We start from the raw sequence: 15,417 nt of genomic DNA, 5'->3' as shown, positions 1-15,417 counted from the left end.
GTATATAAAGTGGTGGAGGTGGGTTGGGAAGCTGGATGAATGGCCCAACGATAGCTATAGGACAGAAGGTGGAGAGGCAGGTAGAGAGAGACCACTAGAAAAGGGTGGGAGGGTAGAAGAAAAGTTAGAGAGGGGGAAAATGTGCAGGAATGGGTAAAGAAGAGATGGAAACAGTGGAACCAGATAGGGGTAGGGGCTATCTAAACTTAGGAGAATCATTGTTGATGCCATTTGGTTTAAGGCTGTCAAGAGAAATATGATGTGTTTTGTTTAGGAAAGTCTGGGGGAGTTGAAATGATTGGTAAAGGTTCCATTATTGTCACATAATACTACAACATACATGAAATTCTTTAACTTTGTAAGGAAAACAGAGAGTCACCACTTTGTCCAGCGCCCCTCACAGAAATGAGGCCCCAGCGAGGAACAAACTCGCGATCCCTGGTTTACAAGTTCAGTGTTCTAACCACTGAGTTATCAGCAACAGGAGGTTCAAGTTTAGTCTCACAAGCAGAACGTAGGTGTTTTGTGACAGTCACCCATCCCGAGTTGAGTCTCACCAATGTAGATGAGGCTGCACTGACCTTCCGAATGTGCACGTAAAGCTCTGTCTCACCTGAAAGGCGTATTTGTGGTCCTGGATGGAGGTGAGGGAGGAGATGCAGGGACAAGTTTTGCACTTCCTATGGTCATAGTAGGAATTGCTCAAGGAGGTGGAAAGGTGGTTGGGAAGAGAAGAACGGACTAGGGAGTCTCAGAGAGATATAATGCTGCAATGCATCAAAAGTGGGGTGGGGGGGGGGGGGGATAGTGTTAAACCGTCCAAATCATCATCTTTTCCTAATGGGTTGTGACGTGTACCAGAAAGGCACTAATGTAAAGTATAGTGTTTCAACATCACAAAATATCCAATTCATATTGTTTGTGCATGCTTCGGGAGCAGCAAATTTGGAAATCTTTCAACTGTTGGTCTCTCAGGGGACACATTTCACAGAAGTAAACCTGTATCAAGTCACAGAGAATACATATAAAATGAGTGGACTTCGAAATGTCAATAATGGTGATTTAACACAATGCTGGTCAAACACTTAAATAAACATGAGAGTTTATATCTTCACCCTTGCACAAATACAGATTCAATGCTGTTCAAACACACGGTTCATGAAACAATTATCTAAAAGATCAGGGCTATCGCTTGCTGTAATCAGGATCTCACTAACAACTGACATACGCTATTTCTCTGTTCATTACTGTCCATCCTTAACTGGCCTTGAATAACATGCAAGATCACTTCTGAGAGCAGTGTGGTACTCCCCAGTGGTCTCCTGCCTCACCTGTCTCCCCCCCCCCCCATCTTCATTTGCCCACTATCCTACCACCTTTTGGCACCTCCCCAGCCCTCTCTCCCCTCATTTTTCAGCTTCCCATCTCACCTTACCCTCGATAAATGACCCTCAGTGGAAACGTCAACTGACCATTTCTCTCTACTGATGCTGCCTGACCTGCTGAGCCCCCCAAACAACTTCACTTGCTGAAGATTCTCACGCCTCCAGATGCTTGGGTTTCTCAGTCAGATCCAAATGCATCATCAAAGAAGTTAGTGTAAAACCTTTGTTTTTAATATTGGAATTCAATGTCTTTTCAAAATGTGCAGATTCTCCTTTTCATATAGATTCACAAATTAACACATCAAGGTCCGGGTACACCAGTAAAGTTTATGGGCTAAATTTCACGTTGTCAGGCAGCAGTGCCCTGAACCAAGCTCACAGATGCATTACATTTTGCCTGCTCATGTGTTCAACATGTAAACACTTGCTGTTAAATTTGAATCACACTTCCAAGATCTCAATTATTAATGTTAGAATTTATTACAGCAGACTGTGTTGCTTTAATTAGAGTCTCTGCCCTGCAATCAGACTTATTTAAAAGCCAATCTTAAGCAATATTGCTGTGAAACTGGGAACCAGGTTTTCAAAACTCCGGAGTGCGGTTGAATTTTATCAGCATGTGTTTACATACCAGAGGCATTAATAGATGAAATGTAATGTCACAGTGGGTATAGTTAAAGGCATTGCTGGTTCCAGTTAACCAAAGACATGGAACATCAGCCAGCTTTACCAGCACCACTATCAAAATAAAGAGAAGACCCCCTTCTCACCGTGCTGGGTATCATGGGACCTAATGAACTGTGAAAAGGGGAGGCCATAACATTTTCAGGAAAAAAAAATGTGAGTTCCAGGTAGCAATTGGAGATTGAGTATCATCCGTGAGAAATGCAAAGCAATACAGGGATCCTCACTGCACTCAAGTCAACTGATTCAACTGATTTCTCAGAAGCCCTGGTGATTAAACAGACCCCTGGAGAGGACCAGTGAGTCCAGTAATTGACCTTGACGCCAACTGTCCCTGCATCCAAATGGGCTGCGTGCCTAGAGAAGAAAAGGCAATTGAGAATTGTTAGGAGAATGGGATGTAATACACTGAACCAACACAGTGCTTTCAAAACGCATTGTTTTGCATGGATAGGAGCTCGGGCCTATTACTGAAGTGTGTGACCAGCACTGTGTTTGGATGCTGTCGCTGCTTGTCTGGGCTCAAACCCGTACCAGGTTCTGAACTTGGAAACAAGATCAGTCCACAAGGGCTTTTATCTTCAGGTTGTATTTTCCCTAAGTTAGCTGTTTCGCTGTTTGTGACAGCTTCCAGCAGTATTTGTTCAATAATCACTCAGCTGAGTGCCAAGAGTCAAGAACACAAAATCAAACCTCACGGAGCTTGTGCCGAACTGAGATTCAGTTCAATTTTTGTCTCCCTCCCACCCCCCACAAAATGGTTGCACACACAATATCTGTGATAAAGATTACCAGCAAGACTAAAAGACATAGGAGGAGAATGAGACTATTCAGCCCATCACCTACACTGTCATTCAAATTACAGCTGATAAATTTTTCCTCTCAACCCTGTTCTCACGGCCATATATTTAAACGACCACTTCACTACAAATTCACAGTATAGTTTGCAGGATGTTGCCGCCATATTTATTGGCCTTTCCAACGACTCTCCTTGAAGGAAGGTGTAGCTGGTGAGCTTTATTCTTAAACCATTGCAGTCCTTCTGTTGAAGGCACCGCACTGATGGGAAGGTTTTCTGGATAGAGGGCACTGACAAAGAAGCTATTTCCAGGTCAGGACGGTGAGCAGCTTGGAAAGTGATCCTCCCTTACACCTACTGCCCTCATCTTGTCATTTACGGTGGAGGATGTCACTGACTTGTGAGGTAATCTCAGATTATACCCTGCATGTAGCTCGATTATTTTTGTAGATGGGACATTCTCAAGCCACAGTATGGCCTGATGTGAAGGGTTATTGTTTTGCAAGGTAGGTGGGATGTCAAACAAATTTGCTGTTTTCTCTCCTTAATTTGGCCACTTTATTCTTTTTGCTTGTCTTTTGTCCAGTTTTATCCAACATATATCTGAGGAAGAAAAAAAATTAGTGGATATCATCGTTATTGAATGAAGATCTACCGGGACCAATGCTTGAAGAGGGCGCACAAAATCAGTGAACCGGTGTGGACTCGAAAGGCCAACATGGCCTGTTTCCGCTCCGTAAATGGTTATATGGTTATAAGCTACAAGATGGTCAAAATTGATTGTTTTCTTCGGAATATAGGAGGCTTTGGGGCAATCGGATATAAATATATAAAATTATTCAAGTCATGTCCACTTTATTGTCATCTGATTGCACAAGTGTAACCCGACAAAACAGCATTCTCCAGTCCTCGGTGCAAAACACGCAGACACACCACCAGACATAACACACCTACAAACAATACATATGCAGGGCAAGTATTCAAATACTGTATACAAATAAATATTGTTTCGAGAATATGAGTCTCAGGTGGTTAGCGTGAGCAGTTCCTTTGGTCATTCAGCATTCTCACTGCCTGTGGGAAGAGCTGCTCACGCTGATTTTTTTGCCTGGTGATGCTGGATCTTTTTTTCAAATTTAAATTTAGACTTACAGCACGGTAACAGGCCATTTCAGCCCATGAGTCTGTGCCACCCAATTTACCTCCATTTAACCTACACCCCCAATACATTCAAAATGGAAGAAAACTGGAGTCAGGAGAAAATGCATGCAGACATGGGGAGAACGTAAAAACTCCTTACAGACAGCGTGGGATTCCTCTAGCTGGCGCTGCAAAGGCCATTGGCTGAATATTTACTTGTTATATCCAAAGCGATCAACACCATGCGGATGTTGGGAATATAAATGTGAATTTATATTGGAGAGGATTCAGAATCCAAGCCTCAGTAAGTCCCCATGCTGGAAGATATGACCGTTGATTTTTTGCCCCTGTGGGCCTCCTCGTCACACAATTTCTCACTGATGGGTTATCCAACACCAAAAGAAGTATTTAATTTTAACTAGACGGTATTCTTTGGCTTGGCTTCGCGGACGAAGATTTATGGAGGGGGTAAAAAAGTCCACGTCAGCTGCAGGCTCGTTTGTGGCTGACCAGTCCGATGCGGGACAGGCAGACACGATTGCAGCGGTTGCAAGGGAAAATTGGTTGGTTGGGGTTGGGTGTTGGGTTTTTCCTCCTTTGCCTTTTGTCAGTGAGGTGGGCTCTGCGGTCTTCTTCAAAGGAGGCTGCTGCCCGCCAAACTGTGAGGCGCCAAGATGCACGGTTTGAGGCGTTATCAGCCCACTGGCGGTGGTCAATGTGGCAGGCACCAAGAGATTTCTTTAGGCAGTCCTTGTACCTTTTCTTTGGTGCACCTCTGTCACGGTGGCCAGTGGAGAGCTCGCCATATAATACGATCTTGGGAAGGCGATGGTCCTCCATTCTGGAGACGTGACCCATCCAGCGCAGCTGGATCTTCAGCAGCGTGGACTCGATGCTGTCGACCTCTGCCATCTCGAGTACCTCGACGTTAGGGGTGTGAGCGCTCCAATGGATGTTGAGGATGGAGCGGAGACAACGCTGGTGGAAGCGTTCTAGGAGCCGTAGGCTCACTCAGTCCAGAATATTTACAGCTGTTTATCACTTCCCTTTTCATCTTCCCCATCAATTTCCTTCTTCCTCTTATGTTTTTTGCATTTCTCCTTAAAATACATTTATACCGGTCACCACAACTTCTCCATGCAATGGGAAGTTCCACATTGCAATAGATCTAGCAAAATCTCTCCTGAATTTCACGCTAGCTTTTTTTGTAAAGAGTTATAGTCAGTCAGTGTGGGGAAAAAAGTCCTTCAGCCCAAATTGCCCATGCTGATCAAAATGTCCCATCCACACTGCCTGTGTTTGGCGTATGTCCTTCTAAATCTATACTATCCATGCACCTGTCCAAATGTTCTTTAACTGTTGCCTCAACCACCTCCTCCTTCAACCTGTTCCATACACCCACCAACCTATGTAAAAAGAAATTACCCTTTAGATTCCTATTAAATCTCTTCCCACCCTTACCTTAAACCTATGCCCTTACTCTGGGCAAAAGTCTCTTCTAGTGATCATCAGACTCATAGCTTTCAGCACAACTGCAAAGTTACTTTTTCTTGCTCTAGGATAACTGTGAACATTTATATTCAATCTTTCTTTTGTTTGTCTCTTTTAAATTCAAACTATGTATACGTGTATTTTTTAAAAGTATGTTTAGCTGTAGCAAGAATTTCAGTGCATGCGTTCATTGTACAAAGTGTACAATAAACTTGTCTTCCTCAAAACTTTAAAATAATTTTTTGGCTGGAATTGAAAATAAAGGCACTTTGACATTAGTTCTTGCCAAAATCCGTGGCTGCCTCATGTCTTCCAGAGATCTCCTGTGTGCGTGGACCTCCACCAAGGTGATCAACTCTTTACTAAAATGACCAGGCTGGTCACTACAAAGAATAACTGCAGCAGTTCAGAACTAATAATTCTCCTTCCAGAAGCAACTAGGAATAAGGAATAAATTCCTGTCTTGCCCGCATCAAAAGTACAACCATTACTGGTTTGATGAACGCAGCCAAAAAAAATGCAACCCTTTGTTTTTTCAGCTTAATGCCGCCATTCCAATTAACTATCAAAATACAGTAAAATCCCCATTACCCAGAACTCAACCAACTGGTAAAAAATAATTGAGGAAATAAATAAATATCAAAATAAATAACAAATAATAAAAAATCAAATAAAAGTTTAAAATTATAAAAGTAAATGTTGTCCAAAGCAACACAACCCTTTGGTGAAGATGGGAGTAAACATTCAGCCTGCAGAGAGCCCGGTTGTGACCCGCCCGCAATAGCTGTTTGAATAAAGTTGCATTTGAATAAAATGTAAAGGTGTAAAGGTAAAGGTTCCATTATTGTCACGTAATACTATATTTAGAATGTAACAAGTGTGAAAAGGGGAGGCCATAACATTTCCAGGAAAAAAAATGTGAGTTCCAGGTAGCAATTGGAGAATGACTATCATCTGTGAGAAAGGCAAAGCGATACAGGGATCCTCACTGCACTCAAGTCAACTGATTCAAATTTCTCAGAAGCCCTGGTGATTTTGGCCAGCGACCCTCACAGAAACCTACGGCACCTGGTATTCGTAGGCAGTCTCCCCTCCAAGTACTGACCAGGCCTGTACCTGCTTAGCTTCCAAAATCATTCAATCCCAGATGTAATCAGGCTATTTGGTGCAGATATCGTCTCCAACCGTGCATCTTGGCGCCTCATAGTTCGGCGGGCAGCAACCTCCTTTGAAGAAGACCGCAGAGCCCACCTCACTGACAAAAGACAAAGGAGGAAAAACCCAATACCCAACCCCAACCCACCAATTTTCCCTTGCAACCGCTGCAACCGTGCCTGCCTGTCCCGCATCGGACTTGTCAGTCACCAACGAGCCTGCAGCAGACGTGGACATACCCCTCCATAAATCTTCGTCCGCGAAGCCAAGCCAAAGAGAGCAGAAACGACAGAAGTTTTTCAATCATGACTAATCAGTGTGGTGGTGGTTCCAAATCCGAGACAGAGGTACACCAAAGAGGTACAAGGACTGCTTACAGAAATCTCTTGGTGCCTGCCACATTGACCACCACCAGTGGGCTGATCTCGCCTCCAACCGTGCATCTTGACGCCTCACAGTTCAGCAGGCAGCAACCTCCTTTGAAGAAGACTGCAGAGCCCACCTCACTGACAAAAGACAAAGGAGGAAAAACCCAACACCCAACCAACCAATTTTCCCTTAGAACCGCTGCAACCGTGCCTGCCTGTCCTGCATCGGGCTTGTCAGTCACCAACGAGCCTGCAGCAGACGTGGACATACCCCTCCATAAATCTTCGTCCGCGCAGCCAAGCCAAAGAGGAAGAAAGAAGTATGTTAGTATTAAGTGTATTAGTAAGGGTATATCTGTAAACATGAGGTAGAGGGGGGGGGGGGGGAGTAATTATAATAGCGGCCCAGTTAGCAAAGCAGTTAGCGCAATACCGTCACAGCGCCAGCGACCGGGGTTCAAATTTAAATTTAGTAAGTTAAGGGAATTACCTGATTAAAATTAACTTTACGTCATTAAAGTCTACAATTCTGATTTTTTTCAAATGACTTTACATTGTGCACTGTTTTTTGTCTTTTAAACTGTGCTTTCTTAATGCAAGTGTGTCTCAGTCAACAGGAAAATTTGCACGTCTGGCATCCACAATCCCCACATGTGCCGGATACTGGGGATTTTACTGTACTGGTTACAAAACACCACCTTTATTTGAAATGCAACCCTGTGCCATTCCTACACTGTTCATAGATCCAGAACCAAAATAGTTATTTCTTCTTTTCCTCACCCATTGACGCTGCTTGACCTTCTGAGTCCCTCCAACAGATTACTTTTTTTCACTCTAGTTCCAGCAGATTTTTGCATCATCAAAATAATTTTGTTGGCTTCACCGTGCTGAAACTTTAATTGGTCATAAATATGTATGATGATCTTCAAGGTGTTTGTTTCATGTGGCATAACAAGGACATCAGTGAGATCCGGTGTGGTAATGCTGATTGGAATGTTTGCAATGCACTGCAAAATATGGCGATGGAACTAAATTCAAGAGCAACTTTCAACAAACAACTAAATGAATACATTTAGCACAAAAGGACTGTTTCCATTACTGCAAGTCACTTTTTTTGCACAAGGAATGTTTATTATCTGTCTTATTTATTTATCGATCCCTTTAATGTAATTAATTCAGCTTATTTTTTTTAAATTTAGACATACAGCATGGTAATGGGCCATTTTGGCCCATGAGTCTGTGCCACCCAATTAATCCACACCCCGGTATGTTATGAACGGTGGGAGAAAACCGGAGCTGCTGGGGAAAACCCATGCAGACCACGGGGAGAGTTTCCAAATTCCTTAAAGACAGTGGGGGATTCAAAAAATTTATTATAAAAAAAAAGACAGTGGGGGATTCGAAACCAGGTCCCAATTGCTGGCACTGTAAAGGCATTGCGCTAACCACTACACCAACCACTTTCTTTACAACTACCTGTTCGACTGCAGCAAGTAAGAATTTTGGTGCATATGTACCTGGTACAAAGTGTATGACAATCGAATCAAAGTTCATAGAATACACATAATATCACATGCAACCCTGAGATTCTTTTGCTTGCATTCATTCGGCCATATATCACTATAATCATACATGAAGGGGAAAAAAATAGTCCGATAAGGAAGATGTCAGGGAATGGGCTCAGGTTTGATGTTCTGACTGCTCTACTATGCTGTGACTCTTCATTGTGATAATGTTGCACAGTGTGGATAACTTTATTAGTCAGAGCCTCTTCTGTTGTTCCCTCATTGATTTCTTTGAGGCTATGACGCACACTGGTGAGTGATGCCACAGTATTGGATGCAGCTGTTGCCTGAGCCCAATAATATCCAGCCAGCCCACTCTGGCGCCGGCACGTGGAGTCACTGGGCAGACGTCCAACACGTGCTTCTCCTTCTTGGTCTGCATGTCGATTTTGTACATTTAACTTTAGTGACAGAATTTAGGATACAATGGACATTGAATACTGGTGGAAGAGGACCAAATCTTACAGAATGACTAAGCAGGATCGAAGCACTCTATTTCATAAGTTATTTAAATTTACAGTGGCTACACTGCATTCTGTTCAACATTCTAGTCTCTCGACAGTAAAATAAAAATAAACCTGTGACACAAATAACTGATCAGGTCGTACACCACAGAAGTAGGCTCTTTGTCTCATCCTGTCTGGCCAGGATGAGGCGAAAGGCCTGTTTCCACACTGTATCAAGCAGTCATCAACACTAATCCAATTTTATCGTCCCTATGCTCCTATCAACTCCACCATTCATTGTTACCTAAAGGGCAATCCACATAGGCCCATTGACCTACCCTCCCTCTTGCACTTGGATGTGAGAGGAAACTCACACAATTACAAGAAGAATATGCAAACTCCAGACATATATCACGTGGAGACAGACTTGCTGCACTGCAGTTTCACCCGACATAGTCAAGCAGTTGGACGCAGTATAGTAATAAAGAGAACAGCAATTAGTTCCTATGTATTTTTTCATCTTCCTTTCCTCGTTGATTTTACTGACACCACAAACTGCTGTTCCTCTTTTTTGAGATTTTTTTTCCCCCTTCCAGAGAGTGTAAGAATGGTGGCTGCACAGAAACAGCCCTGCCTACTCATGGTTCAACAAGAATAGGTCTGGAAACTATTATGTTTCACTGCGCAGAGAGGCCAAGCACTAATGTCAAAGCAATAATTAGTGATAATAAAACCAACCATGATACTATAATCGAAACATAAATAGAGAAGAAATAAGAGGCCAAATGCTTCTTCAGCCTGCTTTGCTATTGAACAAGATCATGACTAATCTAATATTTAGAATCAGCTCTCAGGTGGACAAATTGGTTAGACCTGTTAGCTCTCTGATTCCATTTACCTTCCCAATTCCTCTGCTAACCAAGCTCTATCTTGGCTTTGAATAAATAGGGGCTCAAGCTTTCACAGTTCTCTGGGCTAGATATTCCAAATGTCAAAATTCTTACAGAGTTTTACAGGGCAGCTGCAGAGTTGATGTTTCCCCTTGTTAAGATGTATAAAGCCAGTGTCTCAAAGTCTCCATTCTGGAGAGAACCAAGAAGATATTTCTTCATTCACAGGATAATGACTCTTTGCCATTCTCCACACAGGAGATTGTAGAGACTTGGTCATGTAATATATTCAAAGATTATTTGATTTTTTAGATATGAAAGGAATTAGAGTGCTCCTGTTGGAGAGTGACACGGAGGTTAAAAAAATTGCCACAATCTTTCTGATTAGCAGAGCAAATGTGAGGAATTAAGCGGGGAAGCCTTACTTCAAATTCCGATCTCTTTCTATTATCTGAGAGAAGTTGTATCTTTTCTCATTGTTAAAGGGACAAACCTTTAACCCAAGGCTATCCCCTCTGGTTCTCGGCCCCCTCCCTCAGAAGAGGAAAAATCTTACAGCATCGACCTTGCCAAGTCCCTTAAAATAGTATATGTTTCAAATGAATCAGATCTATTAAAACTGCAGAACAAAATGCTTTGGTCCCAGATTAGTGTGCAAGTCAAAATGACTCCTAACAAAACAAGCACCCTCTTCAATCCATGATTAAATGTATGCTCTAAATAATAATGGCTTTACAGAAGAGAGTTACTTTCCATCTCCACTTAACACATTTTAGTTCCCGAACATGCTCTAGGATATATTTGCAAAATTAATGGCATACATTACTGGAGTTAAATAAATTATGTATCTTTACATCTGGTCACTGTGAAAATACACCAACCTGATAATCCTGATCATCGATGCAAAATCTCTCTCTCAGATTCCTAAAAACCATCGGGCAATACTCTTTAAATTTGAATCGGCTTGGAAGATTCTCCCTACAAAAAAACATAATCAACAAACTGGTGTGTTTAAACACTTTATGATAAAACACCAAGTGACTATGAATTACTAAGAGCTATTATGTCTGATGCACCTCTCACTCCAGGAATCAGTTATTCTTGAATAAAATAGCAAATTGGAGAGGTTTAATAAAATTTAATTTTATTGCTGCACCTCCCAAATTCTCTCTCACAGCCAAGAACTGTGACTTTATTATAATTTCCTAAAAAACAAAGGGTTCAGGTTAGAGAAGGAATAACATAATAAATTTGAACTTCACCAGTTACTATTTCTGTATCTGAGGTTTTCTCTAAGGTTAAATATCTGGATCTCATACAACTTAAATCTGTTAAAATATCTTTCTCGATTCTCATCTGCTTGCTTTTCAAGTTTGCCAAGCAATTAATTAGAATTAGACACAAAGAAACATGGAGTTTGGCCTTTCTATTCGACGCTGAAGTTTGTGCTCCATATTAATGTCCTTTCCCCCATTCTTAGTGACATCCTTCTGTTCCTCTCCCCTTATAATTTGCTTAGCTACCTGTCAAATGCACCTTTTCACCTCAACCTTAATTCTTCGATAGCAAGTTCCACATTCTAAACCTTTACCAGATTAGAACTTTTTCTTTTGTTTCTCAATGGATTTGGAGATGAGTGATCCATTGAAGTTGAGTGTCTCAACATATTTATGCCTATTTATTTAGTTCTTCCCCTAATGTGAGATCACAAGACATAGGAGCAGAAGTGGGCCAATTGAGTCTGCTCTGCTATTCTAATCAGGAGCTGATCCATCCACCCACTCAGCCCCACTCCCTGGCCTTCATCCCGTAACCCTTGATGCCCTGACTAATCAAATACCTGTCATTCTCTGCCTTAAATACATCCAACGACATCACTTCCACAGCCGCCTGTGGCAACAAGTTCCATAGACTCATGACCCTCTGACTAAAGAAATTTGTTTTCACTTTTCTTTTTTAGATTGATCCCTTTTTATCCTGAAGTTATGTACTCTTGTCCTGAATCCCCTACCATGGGAAAAAGCCACCTACTTTGTCCAGGCCTTTCAGCATTCAATATGCCTCTATGAGGGTCCCCCTCATCCTTCTCTACTCCAATGAGTACAGCCCAACAACCAACAATCGTTCCTGATGTACTAACCCTTTCATTCCTGGTATAATTCTAATAAATCTTTTCTAAACCTTCTCCAAAGCCAGCACATCTTTTCTCAAATAAGGAGCCCAAAACTGCACACAGTACTCCATGAGGTCTCACCAGTGCTTTAGAGAGTCTCCCTACTCATATATGTTCTTCCTCTAGAAATGAATCCAACATTGGATTCACCTTCTTCACCACCACCTTAGCCTGGAAGTTAACCGTTAGGGTATCCTGGATTAGGACTCCAACAAGTACATCTTTCCAGGAAGCCTTTTATAATTTTTAAAGGCTGCAATTCATGTCACATAAGGAAGTCCAGCTCTTCATTAAATAAAATTTCAACAGCATTTACAATAGAGTTTACTTTACACAGATGACTGATGTCCCAACCCAACAGTCTACTAGATTGACAGTTGCCATACCATCTATTTTTTAAAATTTATTTTTATTTTGATATACAGCACGATAACAGGCCATTTTGGCCCACAAGTCTGTGTCGCCCAATTTACCCCCAATTAACCTACTCCCCGGTACATTTTTAAATGGTTTGAGAAAACCAGAGTCTCCAAAGAAAGCCCATGCAGACACGGGGAGAACGTACAAACTCCTTACAGACAACACGGAATTTTAACTTGTGTCCCGATCGCTGGCGCTGTAAAGCCATTAAGCTAACCTCCTCCAACCATGCCACTCTCTCTCTCTGTCCTTTTCCAAAATATTTCTCTCCTTGCCCTCTAATCCCATTGTCCTGCCATCATGTCATTCTTCGTTCAAGAGAATTCAGAATATGGGTTGTGTGCAGCACCTCAGTCAATGCAAACATGCAAATATGCAAAACAAGTTCAGCTCACTAATTCTTCCTCTCAATAAAGAGTTTGCCTGTCTTCTTCTCCCCCAGTCCTTGTCGTGGGAATATGATAAGGGATCAGGAACACAGGAATAATGAGTAAAACACAAGGCTGGAGAAATTCAGCAGGTCAAACCGTGTAGTATTTGGGCTCAAGTCTGAAGCACTGATTATGTATCTTTATCTTTGCTACATACACCGTTTGACCAGCATTGTGTTTTTACACAGGAATAATGAGGTCTGAACATGACAATCCCACTCAAGGGCACTGAAAAATAATTTAAATTGAAATAGTACAAACCAAATTAAAATGGCACAGATCATGAGCCAAAATAACACTGTCTTATTTCAGTTAATTTGATACATTAGAAAAACCTTAATCTCTGAGCTCAATAAAATAAAGTTTAAAGGGAATATTCAGAATATACTTTATATATGAAGCTTTAACAGATGAATACAACCGGTTCAAATCCTGAGGTTATCTCTTTTTTAATCTATGTAATAAAACTATGAAAAATCACCATCCACCTACTTGTTAAAAAGATGATTGTCCACTTTTATCTTGCTGAATGCTTTGAAGTCATCTGGCATCAACATAACAGGAATCTGAACATGGCTCAGCTCATTGATCTGAAAAGGAAACAGTTAACACTCTAAGTTCACTTTCATGGTAGATCACATTAGTTCCACTCTTCAGATCAGTAACATGGGTTGCCTAGAAGGGCGTTGGAATTTTAAAGAAGAATGGAGATTATGGGACACAAATCCAAATAAATAAGTTAGGAGAAACTACGTATCGAATTCAGTGGTATTTCAGTAGCTTTGCATCAACACTGAGCAATCCAAACAGTTTGTGGAACACAGATAAAGTAACTAGTTGCAGTCTCTTTCCCAGGTTTGGGTGGGGGGGGGGGGGGGGGGGGTTGGGGGCTAATACCAGAGGGCAGAGATTTAAGATGAAAGGGGAGAAATTTAAAAGGGGCCTGAGGGGAAACTTTTTTTTTCCCCAAACAGAGCGGCAAGAAGAAGTGGCAGCGGTGGTATCAATTATATCATTTAATAGATATTTGGATAAGTACTTGGAAAGGAAAGGTTTGAAGGGATATGGATCAAACTCAGGCAAATGGGACAAGCTTAGATGGACACTTTGGATGGCATTGGCCAATTTGAACTATTGAACCTGTTTCTGTGCTGTAAAACCCTATGACTCTAGGATTAATGCCAATTATCTCACTAAAATGTGCCATTCTCACCCATCTAGCCTGGATGCATCTTCACTCCTGCAGCAAAACCTGTGAAAATGACTATAAACCCTTTGGATTCAATGTCCTAGTTTTCAAAGACTACCAACAAGTGGACATACACTGTGTCCCAATTTTCTGGGACTACCAACAGGCACATATACCCCATGTCCAGGTTTTCCAGGACTATATCCTCCATGTCCCAGTTTGCTGGGACTGGTTTTATACCCAACAGCCAGCTAGTTCGTACTGATGTTCGTACTGTAGTTTACCCATGGACTTAGTCTGGAGTATATATTATGAAAGGTTAAAAATGGCCAGAATCCAAAGGGTTCTCTGGAAGGGTCTTACAGAATAGGCAAATTTCTCAAATCCTATCTACCTGACCCCAGTACATGGAGATCCAATGTGGGTTTGAGTTGGTCAGATGTCTCTTATAATCAAATGCTGGGGTCAGGTGGCTCATACTATGTCAGCCAAGCTCAGTATGTTACACAGGTTGAGACAACTTGGTTTTTTTTCTTGATTGTATGCGCAAGCATAATCAGTTGTTTGCAAATACCTCTGGATATAGAAAAAAAATTACAAGTCCTAGAGCTGGTTTAATTTTGTGAAAATATTTTAGAGCTACAGCATGGCAATAGGCTCTTCTGGCCCATACCTTCCACATACCAACATGTCCATTAACCTACTAACACGTACATCCTTACAACATGGGTGGAGACCGGAGCACCCAGAGAAAGCGGGCATGAGAGAAGATTCATTCTTCATACAGTCAGTGGGAGATTCAAACCCAGGGCCTTGTCGCTGTAACAGTATTGCACTAAATGTGCAACCCTTTTTAGTGGCTGGGGTCTGGCTGGCTTTCGGATTTCTATCCAAGCAGGCTTGTGGTGTGCGTACCCAGCAGCAATTTAAGGCCACATCTCACCATCATATTTTCAAAGGCAATCAGTATTTATAAATGAAAAACAAATTATTCCAAAAAATATTTTTATCATATATTATATCTTTATGTATTGTGTTTGTATGTGCGAACACTGTGCTCCAGAGAAACACTGTTTCGTTTGATGGTATATATGGAGAGTGAGATGATAATAAACTTGAACCGAAACTTGAAATACTGACTTTTCCTGTGAAGTTGACATCTCATGAATAAATAGACACAAAAAAAATTAAATAATCTGGAGAAACAGGAAGTGCAAGGAGAAAGAAAATAAAAGCCTCAACCAAATATTTTTCCTTTTGTGTCCTACATCTGGTCGACAT

At 41.6% G+C, this 15,417-nt stretch overlaps 1 protein-coding gene across 5 annotated transcripts in view; it reads right to left on the bottom strand.

Annotated features, from left to right (window-relative positions):
- LOC138747605 (phosphatidylinositol 5-phosphate 4-kinase type-2 beta) overlaps window positions 1–15,417 on the bottom strand; it is a 105,608-nt gene that overhangs the window by 55,279 nt on the left and 34,912 nt on the right. For all 5 annotated transcript variants that reach the window (XM_069906979.1, XM_069906980.1, XM_069906981.1 and 2 more), the window contains exons 2-3: window positions 13,440–13,537; window positions 10,805–10,901 (exon numbers count right to left, since the gene is read on the bottom strand). In XM_069906979.1, coding sequence (XP_069763080.1) covers window positions 10,805–10,901; window positions 13,440–13,537 — 195 coding nt within the window. The remainder of the gene's footprint in view (window positions 1–10,804; window positions 10,902–13,439; window positions 13,538–15,417) is intronic.

Source organism: Narcine bancroftii, chromosome 12 (genome assembly GCF_036971445.1).
Source record: "Narcine bancroftii isolate sNarBan1 chromosome 12, sNarBan1.hap1, whole genome shotgun sequence".
In the NCBI taxonomy this organism is placed as follows: domain Eukaryota; kingdom Metazoa; phylum Chordata; class Chondrichthyes; order Torpediniformes; family Narcinidae; genus Narcine; species Narcine bancroftii.
This window is presented reverse-complemented; position numbering and strand designations above follow the sequence as displayed.